We start from the raw sequence: 26,129 nt of genomic DNA on the forward strand, positions 1-26,129 counted from the left end.
TTGGTGAGAACCCATCGAGAATCAATCGCAGGACTAGATATCACAATATATCGCGATATCAATATTTTGGCACACCCCTATTCCTGACTGAAGACATTAATAATTGTTGTTATTTTCCCTTCTTTTTTAAAATACACCACATTCTTTCAAATGTTTTACTTACTGAGTTTAGATGTTTGCACTGTTATCGTTACTGTTTTCTTCATAGCTGTCCAACAGCAGGTGTACAACTTATTCTAAAGCTTCAAACGGTTTTGTAATCTTTACGTTTAATTAAAATAACCCACTTCATTTTGAGTAAGAGTGCCATGTCAAATGTACAGGATTTGAAAAAGTGATTGTCTTCTTATACTGCTGCTGAGAAGCGTCAGCATTGTCTCCAAAATGAATGGTTAGCTTGCTAGCCACCTTTCTGCGTTTTCATTGTTTTCATGTCCTCTTCTTACATCTCCTCTATAATCTGTCGTCTCTCCCAGCCTCATGTCAGTGTGAAATCACACAAGTCGCCGTCTTTCCTCTGCCTACCAGCTAATGAGACCTGTCATTTGAGATGCAGCGGCCGGCACAAAAGCACAGACCAACAGACAAAAAGCTTGTTTACTCTGCGGAGAGCTCATGCTAATCAACCACTTGTTCCTTGTCAGAGACAAAAGCGTGATATTAGCATTTTTGTGATGAGATATGACTGGGTTTGTTTTTGCACTTCTGTTCTTCATCTCTGTTTATTATGTGCGAGTACCTCGAGTGGATGCTGTGAAAGTGTGCTTTTGTGTAAAGATGTTTTTGTCCTCCTTTGGCGCTGAGCATCAAGTGGCTTCTCTCTTTGACATTTAAAAGCAAAGGAGATGCTGGCTTTAATCGACACACCAACATCCTCTCGTTTTCCACTGGGTCACACGAGGCAGGGATCGTTTTCCCAGCGTGCACTGTAATGATCAAAGAACAAAAGCATGTAAAGTGATTTAAGTCTGTCACCAGCAAAGAGGAGTGTACTGGGTCAGGGCTGTCTGTCTGTTCATGAACCTTTCCTGAACAAACAGAACATTTGATCTGTCATTAGCCTCACGTTAACATGATATGTTCTCGTCTCTTTTCCAGCTGCCAGTTCAGCCGTGTGGTCGAGGAACGGCGGGCAAGGAGCATCTTCGCCAAACTACGAGGCTCCACTGCACTCTCTGGTAAGCGCATATGTTCAATAAATGGTGTCAGAGGCGCGCTGCTCTAGCCTCGTCTTTGAGAGAGGTGATTGTCATGGCAAGTTAAAAAATAGCATCATTTTAGATGGAAAATTCAACTCTTGGTGCTTTTTTTGTCCAGATGATGAAGAAAAAGTTATTAAAAGAAAAAAAACAAAGTCTAAAAATTAATCAATTAATTCACAGTGTTTCTTCTTAGATTCTCTCTTGGATTTTTTTCTGCTTTATCCCAGTATTTTACTGTGTCATAAGGTCACAAGCTTAAGGAAAATACTTCAAATGAGGCTCTTTACAGCTATTAATGTGTTAAAAATGGCGATTAAAATCGATTAATTAGATTAATTAAAACAGGTTATGATTAATTAATCGCACTAAAAATGAATGGCATGACAGCACTAAATAAAACAGAAGACATATTCTTCTGAGGTTTGCATTGAACTCTTTCTACACGTCTCGTCTCATTTAAAGCTCAGCTTGTGACGCAGCAGGTATTCTCTGTCTCTGCAGCAAAGTCGTATTGAGGACCGTTTGGAGCGTTTGGACGATGCCATCCATGTTCTGCGGAGCCACGCGGTTGGACCATCGACAGGCATGGCCGGTGGCCACGGCGACATGCACGGGCTCATTGGGGCTGCACACACGCACAATGGCGCCATGGGAGCTCTGAGCAGCGGATACGGGACGGGACTGCTATCAGCCAACAGACACTCCCTCATGGTAGGAGCTGAGTCTCTCTGCTGGGCTGAAAACACACGACAAAGAAGAAATCTGAGATCCACCCACTGCCAAACTGTAGCCACCGTCAGATGTTTGGTCTCAAAAGTTATTTATCACGAAAACGCTGGGTTTTAAGGCTGCAGATTTAGAGGCAGTGAACTTTGAGCGGCAGATGACTAAAAACAGAGAAGAGCTGCAAAATCTTGACCATAATAAATGAAGGCAAACAACAGTTCTGTTTGTGATAAATAAGAAGTTCAGGTTTTTTCCACAACTTTAAATGATGAAGAACCAAACATCTGTGAGACATAAGGGGGGATGCAGACACAGCACAAACTCTAAAGACATCCAGATGCCTCAGCGAGAATATTCAAACATCTTCAGTTTACATTTTCAAACCTGGACTGAAATGTTTGCTTGCTGTTTGTCACTATGAACCCTCCAGTCTGATATCAGAGTTCACTACAACTTCCTGCCAGCTTTGTCTATTTCCAGTCATGCTTATAAAACAGGAGTAAATGAAGAAAGACTCGTATTTTTATTCTAAAGGTCATTTTAGATGATTTTATCCTCAGTGACACAAACAGAAACAAATTCAGAGACATTGTTCGCTGAAATTCAGATTTTCCACCAGAATGACAAACGGCTGCAGATACAACACAGTAAATACTTTTTAGATTCTTTTTCTCTGTCTCGGGATAAAGAAACATCTCTCTGCATCACTGTATTAACCCTTTAAACACCAGAGCTCTCCCTGGTAACAGGAAGCAACACGCTCTCTGAACCGCTGTAACTCTTCGACCGCTTACGCACTTGGCGTAACTGTCACACATTCTAAAAGCTGAGAAAAGCAGTTTTGAGTTCCAACACTTAGTACATAACTGAAAAGATTTTAAAGTGTTGAAATGTGTCAGCATGAGAGCAGCAGAGTTATGAAAGTCAGAGTTCCCAGCGGTCACTGAAAGCGTCTTTGACTCATCCAGAGGAATAAAACACACCCGCTAATCCCAATGAACCAATCGTGGAGCTGCGTACCACCCACACAGTGAAAAGCTGGATGAAAGTTTTCCCACTTTTCAAGCGGCACACAAGTCCAGCTCTGAGGAGGTGTTGAGACCCGAAAGGAGCAAGAAAAGGATCGGTGTGTTTGCATCAGTGATATAATTCCAGGCTCTGGCTGAGGGGAAATTCTTACGGCATAGCTTCAGCTTCATCTGGAGATCATTGGAAGAACTGCTCTGTTCTTTGTTCGTCTCAAACACATTTTGGAATGAGGCCTCATTAAGTGATGTGAAGGTGTAGCTCAGGAAAACATTTCAAGCTTTGCTTCGTGCTAGAAAAAATATTTTTGTAAATTACGTTTCTGTTTCATTTGGATGTGAGTCCAAATATCTTTGGTCTGTTTTTATGTGTAAGTGTAGGTAAAGGAGAATCAAATGAGGTGAAGGATGAGTGCTGAAAAGCACAGTTTACGTGAAAACACACAGAAGCATAAATGGCCCCTTGTGTTGTCATTAGGACCGGTCGTGCTGTTTATACAGGCTCAGGATTATTGGCTGATGGAATAACATGCTCATTACTGTAACGACGAACACACAGCAGCTCCAGCAAAAAACCCTCCGTCTGACCAAGAAACATCCAGCTTCAGAGGCTGTTGAACACCAACCATCAAAACCTGTTTGAGGATTTACTGAAGTTTGGATGTTATTTAAGGCTTTAGGGCAGACTTTGGGACCACAACTGATCCCTGTGAAGGAGGATTCCTGACTATCTGATCCATCCAGTTACAAACGTGTTGACAGAGCTAAACATCTGCTGGAAATGATGCATTCTGACAGAAATGACAGGGATGACAGTGACTAGTCCCAACAGTGACTAGTCCCAGCATTCAAAAGTGACCCACAGATGGAAAAGTAACAAATAAAATCTACTTTTTAAATAACATTTTTCTTAAAATGAAAAATGTCACTTTTGTTTGTGGTAATTATAAACTGATTTTTATTTTAATATTATTTGTTTCCAGGTTTATCATTTAATGAAGGGCATCGTAGCTCCTTTGTCCTGAAAAATGTCAGATCTTCAGGATAAGCACACCTGTCTGTTGTTGGGACAACAGAATGAGTACTGCATTCCCTCCTTTACCTCAGGGGTTATGTTCTAAAAATACCCACAATAGGTGAAGTCTGCAAAGTAGGATTTTAAATGTATTAATGTGGCAAAACTGCAACACACTTTCTACACTTGAACATTTTCATGCTTTCCTCTCATTTAAGCTCTCAAAGATCAAACCATCATCGAAAGATAAGTCAAGTATTGTCCAACGTAAATAAAGATCTGATTGCGATTAAGAGTCATGTAAATGCAAACTGCATGCATTCTGCACAGGAGATTGATTGACTCACTTTAGCTGTAAACACACAGAAGGTCATGTATGCTCAGGAAGTTCCTGTCCGGCCTCCATATCCCATCAGCCATCTTTTTACTCTCTGTCTGACTCTCTACAGCCCCTCACGCCCCAACCTAATATTACTTGTGTAACAAAAATAGTGAGCAGCATTGGAGCTATCCAGTCGTACAGATACCAGCTCTGACGGGGAAGTCTGTCTTTGTGTATGTCCTCCATCATAAGAAAAATGCCACAAGAACTGGTTAAAAACACGGGGCGGGTTTTAAAATTTAAGCTTCCAAAGGTTTCAGTCACACACCCTCAATTGTTTCTCTTTTTCAGTGTCAATCTATCTTTTTTAATATTTACTTACCACCATCTTTTTGTTGTTTTTGGTAGTTTTTGTCCTGTGGGTTTGAAGCCTCGCCCCCTTGCTGTGTCTTTCACTGCTGTTTTTTCCACTACTCATTTTTTTATTTTTTTTTTTGCACTTGCAGATGTTTCTGCACTCTCCTCTGTGCTGGTGATGCAGTCGCTTTGCTCACACACACACATTCTACTCACTTCACTACATATTCAACATATTACATATTGGCGGCCATTTCTGTTTTCATCTTCCTGTCTAAATGTGTTTATCTGCCCCCCCTCATGCACACATCCACACAGCTGTGTGCAGTTTGGCAGCGTTCTGCACAGACGCTTGCAGGCTGAGGTCATAACTCTGGGAAAACAGGTGGTAGACTGATGTTGGAGAGAGACATATACAGTTTACAGGCAAGAGGCATCACCCCCCCCCCCACACACACACACACCTCAGAAGACACAAACAGAGAAGCATGGGTCCACACATCCTCCTCTGTTGTTTCTGTTCTCTCTGTTGAAAAGAAGTGTCACTGATCATCATCAGATTTGAAACAAACTGAAGTGAAATCCAGATCCTCTGCTCTGCCCTCTGATAATGCGCTGAGTCTTGGTGAGTTGTCGCACCAACCGCATGTTGGATCTGTTTAGACTTGAAGAAATGAAGCCCCCCCTCCCTCCCACTCTATGAAGCAGATCTACAGTAACTGAGATGATTCATAATCTGCATCACTTCCCTGCAAAACTCCCTAATGCCTCTAACACCATAAATACTCTCAAATCATTCCTTTAAGCTGACAGAAACCCCTCCAAACTCCAGCAGTTGTTTCAGTGGGGGCTTGTGAAATGATAGACAGCAGTTTTTAATAGATCCCTGCTGCCTGAAAAATGGAGGTGAAGGCTGTGGAGGAGCACTGATGACAGCGGATGGATGTCTGCTCGGCGGAAACGCATCCTCTCCATCCCTTCAAACTCCAGGAGTCGCTTTTCATCCAGCTTCACATTAAGTTTAGCTTTTTAGTTTAGTTCATTTATTTCATTTTCAAAGCACACAACAAACAAAATCACAAAACTCTTGTCCTCGGTGAAAATGAAAGGGGACAGAAAGAGGAAAACGTATTGTCTGTGCCTCAGTGAACTAAATCCATCAAGCTATTTTAGCCAAATGTATCTCTTTGTACTGTGACATTTATATGTCAACTGGCTGGCAAAAGCAACAAAAGCAGACCAATAAAAACAAACAAACAGCAAAAACAACAACAAGATGATAAACCGAGTAGCCAAATACCTTGGAGTTTTTGATTTCTTTATTTAACCCTTTCCCAGTGACCTTATAATTCATTGATTGATTGATTTCTCAAGATTATTCCTTTCAAAATATATATATTAATAATAATAATAATAATAATAATTATTATATATATATTTTTTCAAAAAATAGCCCAAGTCTGGTTGTTTTTAACTCAACTCTGAGGTTAAAAAATGAACTTTTTTTGTGGGTTATTTTAACTCAGGAAAAAACATAAATTAAGCTAAAATGAAACCATTATAACCTAAAACAATAATATTAGAAGTAGCAAGAAGTAACCCCAAATATATCCCAAGAACAGGGCTGAAGTGCTTCGAGAGTGTAGAAACTGCTGGGTTATTATTCTAAAATAAATGTTTGAAAACAGCCTCAAGGATATGTCAAAACGTAACAAAATCTCATATCTAGGCCTGATTTTTACCTAATTATTAATGCAAAAATAAAAAAAGGCTTTGAAAATGGTTTCTATTTAACAAAATCGTGGCTTCTATCTCTGTCCTCAGTTTATACACTGAACTTGGGTTCATTATTTACCTTTTCAAAAAATTCTGTATTTTTATTATAAAAATGTGTATATTTGTGAGTGAATTTAATATCTACATAAAGTATAGTTCTTGCTAACAACTGTTAAAAGGTTTTAGAAGTGTAAAAATAGATGATAAACATGTACTTAAAATTGTTTTTGCTGTTATTTAAGAAGACGCTTACCAAAGCAAAAAGACGAAAATGTTTTTAGGGAAATGTGCAAAAAGCAATTTGATTTGATCAGATTTTAACATCAGGAAAACAAAGATATAGTTAGTTCATGTTGTTGAAGTTTGCTCCAAGTCTTAGTCCTTCACTTCATGTGTTTGTTTGGAACCCGGCAGACCACTAAAAACACACTGATACAAACTTCACAAAACCACATTCAGGTTTTCAAACTGCTGCAACAATAAAACTTTTATAAATCTCCCTCTAGCTCTTTGAATGGAAGAAGTTAAAAAGTTCACCTCACAGGAAGAAGGCAAACTCTGCTTTCTGCTCCTTCGTTTTCTGCCTTATTTCAGATTTGAAAGGTAGAGACGGCTGAGGCCGTCCTCCGTCACTCGGGAGAGAAGTGCATGTATGCATGTTTCACAACTGGAAAATGTACTTTTCCTCTCTGGAGGTCCAGGCTCAGCACTGAGCTGTGTGTTTGTGTCTGGATGTTGCTGCAGCAGGTGTTTTCTGTCAAAGGTTAGTTTGCTCAGAGAGCGGACGGCGCGGTCCACAGAGTGTTCCTCCATACGTCCGCATGGAAACTGCAGTCCAGTTAAACCTTTGCATGTCACAGAGGTTTTCCTGCAGTCGTGTCCTTGAAGTCCAACTCCAATTATATGTCTTTCTATTGTAAAATTGTTCAAGTAATCTTTTAATTCTAACAATGACGTTTTGGCTAGATTCAAAAAGCTTTTGTCGTTTTTAAAAAGTGTAACAGCAGTCACTAAAAAAACACAGCCATCTCCTTTATTACAGAGTTTCCAGTGTTTTTCTGCAGACTTTAGATTCAAGCTTCAGCTGAGACTTCCTCGTGTTTTTTCCTGTAAGTCTGGTTTGCATCTAAGTGTTACACTGAGTCCAAAGTATAACCAGTAAATCTATGTGACATCAATGTTTCCACAATATAATCTTTATGTTTGGGAAGAATTTCTATCTAAACTATTTTTGCATTTTCCTTTATTCATTATGGATATTTATGTTTCTATTAACAGTGATAATTTAGTAAAACTTCAGGTGAAACTTTTATTAAAACCAGCGAAAACACTGGACAGTTTTAGCTGAAGTAAATTTGGTTTACAAAAATGATTGTAGAGTTTTTAGAATGCAGCTCAAACGTGGAATTTTAAAACCTTACTGACTTTATAAAACTGCCATAAAAGAATCATTTGAAATCTCTGTGAACTGCTCAGTATTCTGACACATTTCCCAGAATGCTCGGCGTGTGTCCCTAGTGCTGGAGCCCGTGTTGTAGTCTTTGTGTGGGGAAATATCAAAGCTGCCTTATTATCTCCTTTCACCCCTCTTCATGCCTGTGTGCCAGTGTGTGCTTTATTTTGGTTTGTAACATTAATTGAAAATGACAATTGGAAATTGTGGAAATCAAACTAATGTGGGATGAAATATTGCAATTTACAGAGTTAGCGAAGTGACAGTTTATTTTTCTGCCATCAGACATGTTGGTGCACTCGCAGCAGCAGACGGGGTGCATAATGAGTCCTCTCTCACACACCCCTCTGATCAGCTTCAGGTGGCAGCTCCTCCGACCTCACTGCTCTGCTCCCAGCTAATATTCTCATTATTTCTGCTCGCTTTGTTGAAATGTTCTTTATTTTGAGGCTGCAGCTGAAAGAAAAAGTAGCTTACAAAGGTGATGCACTTAGTCTTTATGGAGTTTGTCCAAAAATTATTTAAAATTACTATTGAATTATATGAATATAGGACTGTTCCAGTGGTCTGTTAGTTATGATGATTCTGTTTTTAGATAAAATCTAAAAACTTTTGTCGTTTTCTAGAACATAATTTCTGCAGAGCAGCAGGAGTTCATTACAAATTCACCACTTCCTGTAGCTCTTTCTACACTTCCCCCCACTAGCTTACAGCCCCTTACACCCCCATTAGCAGTGCAACAAAAATGTCGAGCAATATTGTAGCTATCCAGACAGTTTAGATCCAGATTCCGAGGAAAACAAAGACGTTCATGGATCTGTTTGTCTGTAGTGGATGATCAGGATGGAGCGGAGCAGAGAGACCAACTGTAGTATCTACATCACTGCTACAAGCTTTTTTCATCTGCTGCTGATTCACAACAATTCAAATAAAGAAATACTCAGAAATTCCATTTTAACTTGAATTTCGTTTTTAAAGCAAAGAGAGACAGAGTGACAGTGCTCGATCCACAGTCCTCGTGAAAAGTTTTCAGTCTATTTTTCTGGATAAAGAAACAGTTTATGTCGAGTAATACTCCAATGTTCTTCACTAAATGTTTACAAAGCATGATCAGAAGTGTTTTTGAGGAGTATAACAGACATTCTTCTGCCCTTCACGGAGGGTGGGGGGTTGAGATGGAATACCACTGATACAAATACACAAATGTTATAAAAACATAAGAAAAATCTAGTGTTGCATCTTTTCATGTCTTTGAGTTTCTACACAGTCCTGACTAAAATAGACTCATAATATTCGGAGGTATTAGCAGGTAATCGCTTCATATCCAACAGACTTTAGCTTTTGTTGTTTGTGATTCTTTTCTGATTTGCTCATGTTGTCATGTGACCATAAATAAGCTACAGTACATTGTTAGTTGCCAATATTCTGCCAGTTATTTATTTTGTTCATTTTTTTAATTGTAGGATAAAATCGACCTAAAATTTTACATATTTAGATATATAGAGATTTTTTTTCTTTCTTTCTTTTTATTAGAAGTGAGAGCTTCAGTTTGTTTTAAGCAGGTCTGAACATTCGCAGTGAACACTAGAAGTTCCACATTCCTCTTCTGAGACAACGTTGAACTCTATCATACTCACTGAAGATTTGATCCATAAAATTCTGACAGGAATAAATATTAGGAATGTGTTTACTTATCAGCTCTATTTTTGCTTTAGATTCAGGTTTTGCAGAGCATAAAGAATGAAAGCTAAAAAAAAAAAAACAATTTGTCTAAATTATCCTTTCCTTTCTGGCAACATTGTCTTAGAGCCTTTTTAAAGTTCTAAAGAAAAGGAAATGATAAAATACTTAAAAAAAATCCACTTTAATTAACATTTTGTATTCCTCTTGACATTCAGATGCCCCTAGACTGGTGAAAAGTGAGGGCACCTCCCTCACATTCACTACCAGAGGGAGCACATCAGTTTATTTGTAATATATTCCTATTTTTCTCTCCATCTGTCTCTTTATCTGCTCTCCTCGTTGAACTAAATTAAGGAAGAGAGAAGGAAGGCTTGTTAAAATATAAAAGCCTGCCATTAAAAATGTAAACCACTCTGTCTGTCTCTGTCTCTTCTGCCATTTTACATTTGGGAATCCAGGCAGTGATGAAAGGCAGAGAGGGGAAGACGCAGACAAGCAGGTAATAAATAAGGCAGCAAACAGCTGAGAGGATGGATGGATGAGGCCGCACAACCGTGCTCGGGTGTTAACCAGCCCGTCGACATCCTCTGATGCTTTCAGGCACCGAGAGGGAAGGGTTTGGCTGTGGTGACCACTGGTCCCTCTGCAGGATTCACCGGTGAATGGAGAGATTTGATGCACAACAACTGAAACATCAAACACACAAATTCACCTGCTCTGATTTCACCTCTTAAAAAGAGCAAATACAGTTTTCTGTTCCACTACTGAACAAAATAAACCGAAAACATTATTTTTTTTTTTTGTAAATTTAATTTCAGCTTAAAGAAAAATAGAAAATTTCTCTCTTAAAGAGACATAATTAAATAAAAATAACATTTAAACAGGGGTTTGTGTCAGTGTGCACAGTGATGTTTGTTGTAAAAGCACTTGTTTTTTTATATGTTTTGTGCATTTCATTGCACGTTATCTTTAAATATACAGAATTTTTATTTAGTTTCAGTTTGCTCTAATTAAAGAAATGAAGTTGACACAAAAATGTCTTTTGATAATACCAACCAATAAAGCAAAAAACATTTTAAACTTTGTTTAATTCTGACCTGGAGCTTTGATTCATGGAAAAAATGTTTCTGCAACACGTTGATTCTCTCTAACAGCAAAGGTTTGACCCTCTTTGACCACCGTATCTTTACCATTCATTCATACCCTCTGGACTGTATACACTTGCATCTAATTGAAGACACTTTTGTTCTGAAAGCCACAATATGTCTGCTATAAGGACAGTTGGGATCAAAGTTGAGAGATTTGTTTTTTTCTGTATCATTTTGGTTCATGTACAAGATGATATTTGAGCCTGTCTTTATAACTTTTGTGAGCAGGACTGAGTAAAAAGTGAGTTTGTTTTTACAGAAATGATTGTAAAGCACCAAACAATCGATACAAACGTCCAGTCAGAAATCCCTCGTATTTGTATTTACATTTTCTAATTAAGCAACACAAAATCCTGAAACAAAAACAGTGAAATGTGAATTATTGTTATTTTCTCATTTTATTATCTATCTATCTTTACCTAATTATTATCTATATCTTATCTCTAGGAGTGCTATGTTACGAGCACTTGAAATTGTGCACATTTTAATTAATTAATTTATATGCAATTTAATCAGCAGTTAGAGATTAAAGTAATGTTAAATAAAGAATTATTTGTTTTATTATTATTTGTATTATTATTATTATATTTTCTGCTGTATTAATTTGAGTGTTTTTATAGTAAAGAATGTTGTTAAGGTTACTTCCATCCAAAACTGCTGCAGTAGTATTGATTAAGTTAGTACTCCTGTTACTAAATAACCTCAGTACTTCAGTTGATTTTGTGCTCTTTCCCTTTTATACATTTGTATGATGAAAACTAAACTCTAATGCATTGTTCTTGTATGCATGAAGAAATTATTTCAACACAATTGATGATAAAAAAGCATAGTTTTTTAAGATTTACAATGATAACATAAAAACATAAAATTAGTTTTTTTTCTTTTAACTATATAAGAGTTAAAAAAAAATAAGGCAGAAAGAAAGTTAATTTAGAGAAACAAAAACATAAAAAAGGAAAAGAAAACTTCACACAAATTGAAATACAGTGAAGAAAGCGATCCAGTTTGATTGTCACACTGAGAAAGAGTTGTTGACTTCCAGGAGAGTTTCAGCTCCGATCCAGGTTCAAAGCCGTCTTACCAAAGTGCACGTGAGCTGAAACAGTGCATGTTACCCACTCGTATCTGTCGACAGGCCTCTGACACGCTCAGATGACTGTGAAGCTCAGGAAAGAGAAGGGAATCAGGGGACCACTCTGAGCTGCAGGATGCCCTGAGAAAACTGGCATCACACTCATAGACACAAACACTCACGCACACACACGCACACGCACAAAGAGGAGCCCATCTCGTGCCAAAACAGTGGGTCCCTGCTGGAAACGGCTCGGAGCTTTGGGAATTAGGAATCCCACAATTAAACATATGGGCATTAAGATAATTGTCAGTTGTGCTGTCCTGCGCGTGCTAGTGTGCATGTGGGCGTGTGTGGTGAACAGATGGATGGGATTCAGCAAAGTACGGAAACACATCCACACTCCCGTAGCGTGAGAACGCGGAAAACAGGGAGACGCACCGCAGCCTGAAAACAAAGCAGGAGAGCTGAAGGAAGAGGTTCTGTCAGACGGGCAGGACTCACACTCAGACGCAGAGTCACAAACTGAGGAGCACAACCAAAAGTGACAAACTACTCACTAGGATGAGAGGTGTGAGGGAACAAAACACTTGGAATATCTTTGAAAGGAAAAGGCTGCCCTCAGCAGGACACAGGCAGAACTGCAACATCTGGAGTGAGAGAGGAAGAAATGCAGCTGGAGAAAGGAGGAAAGCAGAATGTTTCACACGAGGGTTTAACACCAAAAACTCCCTCCATGTTTTTGTAACAGAGTAGATTTTTATATTTAATAAGAAAACTTACAGCCAATAATTGTAATAAAAAAAAACACACATTGTGACATAAATTGTTCCTGTTCTAGTTTAGCAGAAACATTTTGAATTCTAAAACTGCCACTAAAGAACTGCATGTTGAAGCTGTATTATGTGAGTGAAAATGATGCGTGTTTGGCTCTGTGGTTCAGACTTCATCTGCTACCTGGAATTAGCCGTACAGCCTGCAGACAGATCTGGAGCAGCGGTTTGTTTGCCCTGCAGCCGCTCATGCGCTCTCCCTCCCTGCTGTCTGGGTTCCAGGTGGGCTCTCACAGAGAAGATGGCGGCAGTTTGCGCGGAGGACACTCGATGGCGGGCCAGGTGTCGGTGCCTCAGCTGCCAGTTCAGTCAGCCACTTCGCCGGACCTCAGCCAGCCGGACCCGTACCGCGGTGAGTCCCTGAAGCCGATGGAGGATCTCCCCCTCAGCATAAACGGGTTTTTTTTGGTTCTTTTTCCTGCAGTAGGAGCAGAATCTGCCGCTCATGCAGGCGTGTTTGCTCTGACCGAGCTGCAAACAAAAGATGAAGTGAAAGCAGCATCTGCTGTTTTTCTGCTTCTGTCTCAGCGAGTTTGTGGCGCTCACACAAACACAACATGTCTGACCACACATGATAACAAACAGCGCACTCAAAAGCCCCCCCCAAACAGAACTATTAAAGAGAAGGGAAGTGGACTAAAGGGAGAGAAGTCTGAAGATGTAATCCAAAAAATGGAGAATATTTCATCCAGAATTAGTGTTCCAAAGACAACTTTAGCACCGAAGAGGGAGTTGAAGACATTTACTGTATGTGTGACATGAATATGGAGGAGGAGAAGTGTATATGAGCTCAGAGTGCAGCAAATTAGCCCTGAGCTCGTTTTTAAAGGCTGAAAATGACTCTGCTGGCAGCAAAGTTCAGCCAGCGGCGACCACAGCCAAGTGTGTAATGAGGTGAGAGGCAAAGAAACACACACTCTGGCAGAAGAAGCTGCTCTTTTCTCCTGCATCTGTTCAGAAGTCTCTCACACACAGAGCTGAGGGGGTGTGCCGGCTGTAAATTAATACTGTTAAAATGTTCTTGGCAGCAAACTCTGAAATGTCGCAGCTTTCTTCCCTCTCCCTGAATTCCATAACAGTTATGAACTTTGAACATTTATATCTTCCTGATCGTGTCCCAGGGTTACCGTTTACCCCAAACCTGCCTCTGTCCCGTCATCAGCTCCTTTCCCTTCAGCTTTATTCATGCTGATGTCAGAGCTGCTGCTGCAGAGTCGGTCAGTGTGGGCCGCCTCCTGTCGGGGTCACCCCCATCGGTACGCAGCCTGAAGCTACAGTACAAATCCTTTCTGACCGAACACAAATGCCATAAAAATATCATATAAGTCTGTACATCACAGCACTTTAAAATGTAAGTTACAATTAACAAAAAGTTCATGTGATCATTTTTTTATATTTCTATCATATCAGCTAATGTCATAGTACTGAGCACAACCCCAATCCAGCAAGTTAGTTAGACTCCCAGGATCACACAAATTCAAGTTAAAACTCCATGAAGGGAAACACAAGAAGATCGCTTTTAAGATGAATTCATCTACAACAGCTGGGTGATGAGTTATTATCAGGACAAAACAGAGGAAATGTGTCTGAATTCACTGAGTCTAATATTATGGAAAGAAAACCCCCCAAAAAACACGTTTAACAAAAACATATTACATTTATTTCACTCGTTTTTTTTAAAGGCAAAATGTTGATTAAAATGCTGAGGGTTCCATTTTCTTTTAATGTCTTTTTTTGTTTTTCCAGAGACAAAAAAAACAGTGTTTGTGTTGTTTTTAAAGTTAGAATGTATCCTTCTGCATGTGCTGCATTTAAACAAAATATATTTATAGGGAAATTTAGAAAAGGATATTAAAGCGATGTATCTGTTATCTGGATGGTGATGTTTAAACCTAATTAGAATGTGTTCAGGAGTTCAAAGATCTCAGCTTTATGTGGACCAAACAGCAGCAGTTAGGTAGAGCAAGAACCAAACTGAAGCATAAATGCTCTGAAACCACAGGAGACTGCCTGTACCTGCTCAGGTGGATACCAAGCCACCACTTCAGAACCTCAGTCACATGTTCCCGGAGCTGGAAGTTGTTAAATGTTCAGTTACCACAACATCTTTTTATTTTAATCTCCAAAAATATTTAGATGTAATTCATCTAAACCACATAGAAGCACAAAGAAGACAATTCTCGGTTGTAGGATCTATTCTATTCTATTCTATTCTATTTTAACGTGTTACTAATGACAGAGACAAATAAAAGATCTGAAATTATGACAAAAATACCAATGACAATAAAAAGGGCAGAGAAAAACAAAATTCTTTCTGTAAGCAAAAATCTGTATTGCTCTTTTGCTTTAGTAGAGTAAAAATAATGCCACATTTTTCCTCTTAGTCAAATTGTTTTTTCATGGACAGCTTCTTCAAAAATAAGTTCTTTTGTTTCCATGCGTTCACAGTGTAGCGTGGGGCCTGGCACCGGCTCAAATAGATGGAATAAAATCACTAAAAGCAGAGAGTGTGAAGCCTGGAGGACGTAAAAAGAGGCATTAATTTAAAGGAAGACGCTTCCTCAGGTTTGCGGCGGCTCTCCACCAGCGTGGAATTGTGTGTGTTTGGTTTGAGTCTGGCATCCAGGAGCACAAAGTCTCTTTTCTCAGCCCAACATCTATGTCAGCGCTGCCGTTCACGCACAAACACTCTGCTTATTATATAGAAAGAGACGCACACGTGCAAACACAAACAAAACAGAGGCCGTCACTCAAAGCTGCACACAAAATGCTTCCAGTCAGGCTGCAAAGATTCAAAACGGCTGACAGTTGGCTATGTATACACGGTGTGTGGAGGGTGGGGGGATTGCGGGGGGATATATGTGTGTGTTGGTGAGAACAGAGCGGCCGATTGTTTTGTGTTAGCTGGCTGGCAGCGTACCAGTGACGGATCCATACAGATGTCAAATAAAGACTGCTCTGTTCAGCAGCAGCGAGACAGTCGGAGGGTGGAGAGGCTTTAACCCAGCACCGCCACACGCACAGCCATCTTGGAGCTCTGGAAAATTCACTGAGCGCTGCCAGAGCCCTGCACTAACAACCAGAGGGGGCTTTTACTCATGCTTATTCAGGAGGGCTTCAGAATGACCCGCTTTACTAAACTGACATCTAACACGGTGGAACAATGACGGCCTAAAGTTAACACGGCCTTCTCACGTCACTTTAGTAGTGCTTCAGTTCATTAAAGGGTAACCAAACAGGGAAGTTGGAGGCTGACTCAGAAATGTGAAGATCCAGTCAGAGGGGCGGGGCTGGAGAACAGGAATGTTATCATTACTGGAGCTGAAGGTCATGGCGGGGGACTTAAACTGTTTGACCAATCACAAAATTCAACTCTAATACCTCAATTCAACCTGTAGGGGGCAGCACACAGACGGTTATAGACTTTAGTTTCAAGAATTAAACAAGTTTATTCAACAATTCAGTCAAGCCACTATTCAATTCGATTCACAGTTTTAAAGTCACAAGTTTGATTTTTTTCCGATTTTTTTTTTTTCTCAACATAATGAATTCAAAGTATTTTAAGCCAAGTATATATTTTTTTGCCCTTCACATCAAACTGTCTGTTGTCATGGTGGATTGGTCAAAGTTACAGTAAAGATGGGATGAAAATGTAAAGTTGCAGGGTGAAGAAAATATCTCGGCTTTGCTTGAATTTGCGTTAATAGTTGAGATCGCAACAACACAAAATCTTGGAGGGACTGACTTATGTGAAACTTTGAATCTGAAGGAACTGCAGGAATTTCCCAGGAGGGGGCACAGATGAAGACCAGCCAGCCAGTCCATGACGCGTTTACAGCGAGCCTGCATGGAGAAATGTCATCTGCTCCGCATTTTTTTAAATTTAGGCCAAGACTGAGACAGATTTTTTAATTTTCTGCGATGATGAACATGTTGACAAGTGTGAATCAGTTTTTAACCGATTCACAAAGAAACGTTACATCCTTAATGAAAAACAAGTAAAACATACCTATCTCTGCACCTGACTCTTCCTGAGAACTTCCCAATCCTGGAAGAGCCTACAACTGATCCAGAATCCACCACTTCCTGCTGCAGACCCCTAAAGACGCACTGGAAAGAGAGGAAACATCTACATTTAAATATTTTATCTGAATAACATCAGTGGCTTAAAAAATAAACAACGCCGTACTGCAATTTTTTCTCTACTACATGAGATGTAGCTTAACCCTTTAACAGCTGAGGCGTCGCCGGTGATGGTTTAACACAAAATCTTTGACATATTATAACTTTTCAACTGTGAGCCTTTTCTCTTATTCAGAATTTACTGGAAATATTGTGCTAACAATTAAAAAATTACAGTGAATCAAAGAACATAAACACTTAAAGAAGCTCTAAAGAACATTTCCGTAAAGTTAGCTGTGTTTTTGTTGCTTTGCTAGCATGCTAATGTGGAACACTAATGTAAACATCTGGAGGCTGTTCTGCATTTCTTATTTGGTGCACATTTTGATAACTATAATGACGTAAATAACAGATTTTACCAGACAGTTTATCTTGCTCTCAGAGATTTCGCTGCATTTGGAAAGCATTCTTTTACATAGAGATGCATGAGTTAGCTAAATAGCTGCAGCTGCTGATGTTTTTATGGATTCCCTTGGACAAAACAGATTTTTGCTTGAACATATTCCAACCAAAAACAGTAAAATAGTGTTTGAAGATGTGCTGTGCCAGAGTTTGCTCCTCCGTTCATCGTAAAAGAAGTGGAGAAAATGTTCTGGTAACATTCAGCTCAACAGTGAGGAGCCGAAGTGACATTTTGAGCCACAAAAACATATAATTGTGATGTTTTGCTTTAATTTTTGCTCTGTTCTGCTTTGCCTCCAGTCTTATTTTAATCTCATTAAATAAATGTCTTTTTTTTTCCTTTAAAATGTCAGAGTATGAGTGCCAAACAGCTTCAATGTACTTGGCAGAATTCCAAAACAATAAACTTTTCATCCACTTCACTCTTGGCTTTATCATGTATATTAACTTGAGAAATGTAATAGGAAGGATCTCCAGTGAGAGCATGTGCACCCCCTAACCTGTTTGTGCCTGTTTCTTTTTCCCTGCAGCTCTGTCCGCAGGCCTTCATGGCCAGAGCGCCTCCTCCGTCAGCTCGGAGATCAAGTCAGAGGACGAGGGAGATGAAAACCTCCTGCAGGACTCCAAATCCCTGGACACCAAGAAGGAGGACATTGACAGCAAGGATCTGAAATCTATTGAGAGGTCAAGATCTAGGTAACGCCAGCCACCTGCAAGACGTTCACTTCTTTTAAAACCCTCGGCTGGGCTGGAACTTTCCCAAAACTCCTGCAAGCTCAGTCTTGATCGTCCTGCTGCCCATTGGTTCACAGGAGCTTCTCCTGAAGACATTTGTACACTTTGTCATTGAATTTAGCAGGAAGGGTAAAAAAGGGGAATTCAATGGATTCACTTATGCATTTAATTCTGGAGAAATTTGTTTTGTCTTCTTCATTTGGAAACATAATCTCTGGAAAAGCAGGCAGCTCTGGACTCAGAGCTGTGCGTGTTTTGGGAACCAGCCTCTGGACTTTTTGAAGAAGTGATCAAGTGTGATGGGAAGCAGCTAAATGATCTAGTCTTTTCTACACCGAGCTCCCGTGTTACAGACTTTCCCACTTTAAACACGACTGCCTGGACTCTCTTGGTTTGGAGTCTGGCAGCCTTGTTTACAGGAATGGAGGTGTGTGATAGACATGGAGCTCCAGGATAATTCCTTCTATGAGTCAAAGGTCTTGAGCCTGGATTTAGCTGTTTCTCACACAACAGAGTAGAGCCCACTCTCAATATTCTCAAATGAAGTGTCACATTGCTGCTTCAGGGTTGGAGACTCATCATCGACAGAAGCATGAAGTTCTCTCAGTTTATGCTGCATTCTCACCAAACGCGAGTCGAGCGTCAAATCTGCCTCTGTTTAGAGGTGTGTCACATGATGGACATTTGTCTAAAAATGTCTTGCTAAACTTGACGTGTGTGGGAGGAGCTACTGTCAAAATTTGATGAAAGCATTGTCTGTATATCTCTTTACAATGCATGGAAGAGACGGATGAAGAGTTCAATTGGTAGTCACGTCTCCATGTCTGGGTTCATGACATCATTCAGAGACTCTCCCAGTACGATGAACTTCACCATCTACTGCTGGAGCTGCGGCTGAATGAAGGATGCTTTCAGTATGACCCAGTATGATGACTTGCTGTCAGTGTCAGGGCTTAGTCAGTGGAGGGAAAAATAATAGTAAAATTAGACAATCTTTTTATTATTGCCTCGCTGCGAATAAGAAAAATATCGTAACATTTAGGAGAAGAACCATCAGATTCTCCTCCATGTTGGTCTGGAACTCCTCCCGCTGACCTCGTCATACTTACGTCACAGGCGAAGCTGAGTTCCTGAGTGGTTGACCCAATGTCTCTTCTTTGCCAAAGTTCAGATATTTGAACTCGCGCTGCGACATCAATAATGCACTGCCATCAGACCAACACCCCAAATGCGCCGTAGGACCTCTGTCTGCATCTGTACATCCACTCAGCGTTGAAAGCTGACATTTGAATGAAGCTGTACACTTCACACCTGAACATGAGGCCACGTTGGAATCTAAAGAGCAATTTCATGCCAGATCTGTTGGATTTTCCCCCTGTGTGCAGCAGAAGACGCTTCACTCCTCCAAGGATAAACTAACAGTTTATCATGGTTCCTTTGCACCCGGAGGACAAATGAATCTGAAACATTTGGATCCCAAACCCAGAATCTGTGCAGCATGGTGGCGGCCAAAATGATGATGATGATGATAATTATAGTGATTCAAAGAAGGAGGGTGATGGTAATGATGATGATGATGCAAAAGGTTTTGTGGTGCCCTTAATAAAGACAAATAAGTTTGTCTCTGTTTTTTCCAGGGTTTGAAAAAGAATAATCACAAGACACGAATGATGACATATTGAGATAAAGTGAACATTATATCAGAGGCTTTATAATTACACTCATTCTTTTTTAGTTTGTTGCATTTTATTCATTTCTTATTGTGATTTGGCTTAAAAAATCAGAGATGTGAAAGAAAACAAAATATCAAAAATTTTTATGACTTTCCTCTGTTTATTTAGCCTCCTATTTCACTACAATATTTCAATACTTCCTGTTAGTTCCTGCGATATGTCAATATTATTGAATTCTTCTAGACTGAAGCTGAAGTTTATTTGGTTCTTTTGAAATTTACATTTTTTAAACAATAACAACCACTAACTAAAAATGACTGGCTGAAGCATTGTGTTTATTGAGGCTCAACAAAAAAAGCCAAGGATACAGTTTATACGCCAAAAAATTATTTAAACACATGGAAACACATATACAAACATGCAATCAAAATACTTCACTAAATACTACAATCTTATATCTTATATACGTCCATACATTCATACATTTTTTCTAGTAATTTTAGTAAATTTCACTACAATAAACATTTGACATTTTCATAGTTACCTCATTTTTTTACAGTACTATTAACTTTAGGATCCTTTTCCAAACAATTCCTGAGTTTTGTTCCCAAAACAGAACAAACATGATACCTCTCAAATAGTAATGTTCCTCTCTTCTATTGAAAAATCCCTCCACCTTTAAGGGGAAACTACTTTTAAAAGCACAAAACACATTTTTTAACATTCACACAGGCACAATATCCACAAATTTCTATCTATTTGTTTTTTATAGTGGCACACTTGTGAATTCACAGTAGATGTGATGACAACGTTTGTTGTCTTTGTTCTCAAACGTTTTTCTTTTGATTTACCATCTTCTGTTGTGAAAACACAATTAGAGTCTGATGAGTTATTGGGACTAATGTGAAAGTAAGAAAAGCAGCTGATCCCACCGCTGAGAGGAGGCGGATCTAATTAGTACTGCTGTGTAAATAAAAGTGTCCACACACACTAACACTCACACATCATGTGATTGTGTACTGAGGCCTTAGGAGAAAGAAAACATCAAATCCAAAGTTCCAAAACGGTTTGCTGCAGTCTGCGTTTGGCTGCGTCCGAAGCTTTCTCCAGGGCTTAACTGAGGTTTAAGGACCGTCAGACAACTCCACAGGTTCAGGTTCATTTCTCAGGTTTTTGTTGGATAATTTGTGAATCCATTTGAAACAGAGGAATGAGGCTGATGACCTTAAAATGGATTAAAAAAAAACATTAAAAAGCTTTATTTTACCTACACTTTCAAATTCTTTCTTCAACATTCCACAAACCTAAAGATTTAGATGTCATTTTAAAATGTCAGAAATATAAATATATACAGTATATAATAAATAAGCCCAGATATAAAATGAGTTAAACACATTCCTCTGTGACCTCATAGGTTACTTTTTATTTCCTCAAAATCAAGCTAAGCATGACTTTCTGAGGTGTTCTAGCTCAGGTGTTTAGCCTCATGTCTGTCCAAACCCTGGATTTAACTGAACAGAACTGTGGAATCCACCACAGGTTTCTAACCACAGCCACTCCTTCATCCTCAAGCCCTCCTCCTCCTCTTGTTCTCTCTACGTGCCCCCCAACCCTCCATTTTTGTTCTTTTTTGACCGTTTAGTAACAACGATGATGAGGACTTGAGTCCGGAACAGAAGATGGAGAGGGAACGGGAGCGGAGGATGGCGAACAATGCGCGCGAGCGCCTGCGCGTCCGTGACATCAACGAGGCGTTCAAGGAGCTGGGCAGGATGGTCCAGCTGCACCTGAAGAGCGACAAGCCGCAGACCAAGTTACTGATCCTGCACCAGGCCGTGGCCGTCATCCTCAGTCTGGAGCAGCAAGTTCGAGGTTTGTGAATGAGGGCCCCACGGATCCATTCGGATGGGCCGAACGGACCGTCCTGCTTCTGTTTGTGTCCGCGCTGCAGGAACTATGCAGCTGCACAGGATTACTGAGTTAAAACAAAAACCAATCAGCTGATAGCAGCAGCAGCCAGTGCAAAAAAGCTAAAACATCCGTAACTCCAACAAGAGGATATTTATATGAATGTAATTGTATTCTAAACAGCCCTTCACAGGAGGAGAATGGTGGAGTTTATAGTGAATTCATCAGAAAGCATCAGAGCAGGGGTGTCCAAACTTTCAGCTTCAATTTGAACCTTTGTGATAACATTTAATGCAATGAAAATATTTAATGACATTTTTTTGGTAGAAAAGGGACACTTTTTATGTCTTCACATTGAACATAAATATATTTTTACCAAAATTACTCTTAATTTCTACATTTTTGAAGAAGAAAAGTAACTATTTGTGGTTTAAAACACAGATTTTTCCTCATACTTTTTTCTTCTTCTGGAATAAGGTGTAATGCTATAGCGTGATCTCCACCTAGTGTCCAAACAGAAACGTCCTCCAGGAGAAGCAGAACAATGTTTACAATGTTAATGATCTGAACATTTTAGTTAGAACTTCTCCTTTAGAGAATCCATGTAACACTGGATGATATTAACAGTCTCAGTATTTCACTGATACATTTACAGTATGTGAACTGGATCAGATTAATATAAATGTATTCATAACATATAGTAGATTATTAATATATTACTAAACAAATTTGTATAAATGTGTAAACTCAAAATTGAATTGAATTGAAGAGTTGAAAGAATCGAAAAAAAATGAAATCAAATCGATCCAGACTTTGGTGAATAAAATTAATTCTGGAAAATACTATCTATACTCAGCCTTACATATGATTGATTTGATGACAAGGCCCTGCAAAAAATTTGAACCCGGGCCGGACTTTGGACACGCCTGCTCAGAGGCTCCTCATGGTATCCAGCTGGTGCCTTCTTTAATCAACCTGGACAGTTTTAGGCTTTACATCATAAATTACTAATAAACAGTCTTAGTTAAAATGCCCAGAATTATTAGCACATTTTCTACTGGAATTTGATAAATAAAGTATAAAATGGGTGGGGTTATATGGGATTGTTTTCTCCCACTCCTTTTCAATATGTTAATTAAACAGTTTTTGCCAAACTTCATTTGATTCAATATGCCATGTGTTGTATCTATGAGATTTTGATTTATATGTGGATGGATGTGTGTTTGTCTTCTTTTATACTTTTTTTGTTTTGATTTCGTGAAGTAAATCATTTCCAAATCCAAATCCAGCAGATATGAACCTATAAATCTGTTTTCATTAAAGTGAACTGGAAACCTAAGTCATCCTGAAGATTTTGTTTCCTTTCTTCTGGTATATTCTGAAGGCCAGAGTGCCTGCCTGGTTATCTGGTTAGAGACTTGTTTTAACTCGTTCATTTTGAAGGTGGACACAATTGAATCTCTTGTGCTGTTGCAGGAGCTCCAGAAGGGGGCAGTATGAGCACCTGTTGATTCTGTTTTTAGGTCTGCAGACTTTCAGACATTTAAAAGAAACAGAATGATGTGTCTCCTCTTCCTCTCTGTCCAGAGCGAAACCTGAACCCCAAAGCGGCCTGCCTGAAGCGCCGCGAGGAAGAGAAGGTCACCGTCACCTCAGACGGGACTCCCCTCTCGCTGGCTGCCGCACACCACGCCGCCGCTGCCATGGGAGACGGACCAAATCCCATGGGACAAATGTAAAACGCAGCAACATCTCCTCCCCCTGAATGGTCAGAAGATTTCTCTTATCCACTAATCTGCTGTTGTACCTTTAAACCAAAGACTGAGTCGTTCCAAAGAAAGGCCAGAGATGCCACAATGACAACAAGAATCATGACAAAGTGACAAACAAACAAACAAAACTTGTACTTCTAATTTAAGCCTTATGAAGAAACAAAAAAAGTTTAAGAGGTTGAGTCTGAAGTTTTTGTTGCTTGACTTTTAACCAAGTCAAGTGACGATGTGACTGAAGCCTCTGACTGCTGGGTTTTTCCAAACATAGAAGCTGACAGGATCCAGAAATGTTTTTCATTCTATGAATGAGATCACATAAAAACCCAGGTGACCTCTGCTTTTTTATCTTTTTGTTGAAATGAATAAGATTGTAATTGTAAAACATGTTTGTTTGTTTGTTTGTTTATTTGTCTGATAATCAGTAAAGATACGAGCAACTTTTTCACAGCTGTCTTTTCATTTTCACACTCATAATCATGCAGGGCTGAATTGTTAAAATCTACACAGACAGCAAGAATGTGAAAATGTGATGCAGGTCAAATTGAAAGAAAGCTGATGCGTGCATCAGCTTCTGTCTGTAAGAGCCAGCAGAGCTCCTGGTGACAGCAGAGTGTCTGGTCTGGGTACATTTTAACAACAGATTGGCCATAAGAGTGATTTTAACGGCTTCCCATGCCCCTCCTGTTCTGTGTGTGTTTGCATGTGGAGTGGCTCTAATGTGCAGCTTATCTATCTGTCAAAGGTCTGTGATAAGAATCTGCTGTTATGCAACACAAACCACAAACCTTTGGCAGAGTGGGAGATGAAGGATGTCTGCTGCATGTGAGCGTCTTCAGCTTTTGAAACATTTTACAAAACAGAATATACTCCAAATCTCCTCAGCGGATTTCTGTTTATCTCTTCTTTATTCGATGTGTTGAAGTCTTCCAAAGATGTCCCTTAAGTTAAAAAATAAATAAATGTATCAATTCCCACTTGACCTTTAGAAGATCAACCTCTGACAAACACATCTGCACTCTTCCCTCTGCTGAACTCAAACCTTCACCCCTCAGGAAACGATTCAAACTGAGACCAGGAACAAGAAAAACAATCAAGTCTGAACCATGTCCCACCATTCTGAAGTTGTATTCTGTCATATGTGCTTAGCTTAGGGGGCACATCTCCACAGCATCCTGCAGCCTGAACTTTGCGGGTCATTCTGGACCCCACACCCTCTTTGGATCATCATTCCGTTATGCAGCCCAGACTGAGTTGAATATTTGACTGACATTTCTGATAATCAGAGGAGCTTAGACTTGTGCATACAATTCCTAATCTTGATTCTTACTCCACCGTAGTTAACAGTTGGTTTTTGCATTGCAGCCAAAACATCAAAACATCTCAAACTGAGAGAAAAGCGTCTCCTGACGTCCTGCAGCAGATGAGTGTCTGTCCAGTCTCAGGATGGACTTGTAGGAACACCTGGACAGACTGGGCTGGCTCAGACTTTTTCCACCATTAAATTAATGTCTTCTTTTTATTCAGTTAGAAAATCAAAGCATACGCGGTGCTGCTGCCGATTCCTCCTGAGGGTCAACAGTCAGACACAGAGGTCACAGTTTCTGCTGAGGATTACAGTCTAAAGGCCGGTTTACCCTTCAAAGCCATCTGGAATCACTCGTGTTGCAGTGTTGGGAGGAACGCCATTACTGCGTTACTATCGATGTTAGAAGTTCAGTAATAGAGTAATCTAACTAGTTACTTTAATCCCCGCTACAACGCCGTTACAGTTACTGAGTGCAGATCCTGACGCGTCACTTCAGTTTATCGGTGTGGGTTCAATAAGCTGCGAGTGCTCGCTCTCATCTCCTGAGCGCTTCACAGCAAGACTGTCTTTAATGGGGGGGGTGTCACACTCCAGATCATGATTGGCTGGGGATTCAAGTGGGCGGGGCATGGCCCGAGATCCATGTCCGTGCATTGCTCTGCCAGGAATTAGACAACACAAGTTTCAGCAGTTTCAGGATGAAATAACACGTTTTGAGTTTGAAACAAAATGGACAAATGTTTACGTCAGACCCACGTTGTGTCCCGCTAGAAAGACAGTTACCGACGGCCGTCTCAGGCTGTTCATTCCCAGTTTTTTTTTTCTCACAAGCCGCCGAGCCCGTGTGTTAGAGCTCAAAGCAGCACCATTAAAACCAGACAAACTGGACTCTACGGTCCAGGAACTCCCACAGAACTGAACACAAATACTGTGAGGAAGTGGTAGAAATCATTCTGCTGCTGGATGGTATTTTTGTTTCTCCTCATGTAGAGTTAATGTTATTTATATTTTCTTGTTGCAGTTTTGTAGTTTGATCATTCTGAATCACAATGTTAAAGTTTAGGTTAAGATACAACTTAATACAAATTTAGTGCTGGAGAAATATTGTTGCTTGATTATTGTTAATTATTCTTGATATTTAGTATTTTAATTTCCCCTCTATTACTAGGATTGAAACTATTGTGTTTGTTTAAACAACATTTAGGATAACTAAAAGAAGTTGATATTTAAAACATTTGTGTCCAGTTTATGTGAAGTTAACCTATATGTTTATATATAGCTTGATGGAGTGTTTTTTTTATATATAATTCTGATAAATAAATATTTAAATTTCTACACTTCAATCCTCCCTCTCTATGTTGTAACTAAACAAGATTATCTCATTTGTAGAACCTAACCCGCATTATTATTGCATTTATTGAAAATTCTTTGTTGTCTTTGCAGGCAGCTGGGGACAAACATAACATTTACTGCCATATTGTTATTGACAAATTAACTGGAGAAGTTACTTTACTAAGTAACTAATTACTTTTAAGATGC

At 39.6% G+C, this 26,129-nt stretch overlaps 1 protein-coding gene across 6 annotated transcripts in view; it reads left to right on the forward strand.

Moving 5' to 3' along the window:
* The window catches only part of LOC112144148 (transcription factor 4), a 262,277-nt gene that overhangs the window by 230,061 nt on the left and 6,087 nt on the right, over positions 1–26,129 (forward strand). For 5 of the 6 annotated variants that reach the window (XM_024268485.2, XM_036214524.1, XM_024268488.2 and 2 more), the window contains 6 exons: positions 1,099–1,178; positions 1,704–1,913; positions 12,835–12,964; positions 17,727–17,880; positions 21,247–21,476; positions 23,100–23,247. In XM_024268485.2, the coding sequence (XP_024124253.1) occupies positions 1,099–1,178; positions 1,704–1,913; positions 12,835–12,964; positions 17,727–17,880; positions 21,247–21,476; positions 23,100–23,247 (952 nt within the window). Of the gene's footprint in view, positions 1–1,098; positions 1,179–1,703; positions 1,914–12,834; positions 12,965–17,726; positions 17,881–21,246; positions 21,477–23,099; positions 23,281–26,129 lie in introns of all 6 variants that reach the window. The other variant, XM_024268487.2, reaches the window with a different exon arrangement.

This window comes from Oryzias melastigma, linkage group LG12 (genome assembly GCF_002922805.2).
Source record: "Oryzias melastigma strain HK-1 linkage group LG12, ASM292280v2, whole genome shotgun sequence".
Lineage (NCBI taxonomy): Eukaryota > Metazoa > Chordata > Actinopteri > Beloniformes > Adrianichthyidae > Oryzias > Oryzias melastigma.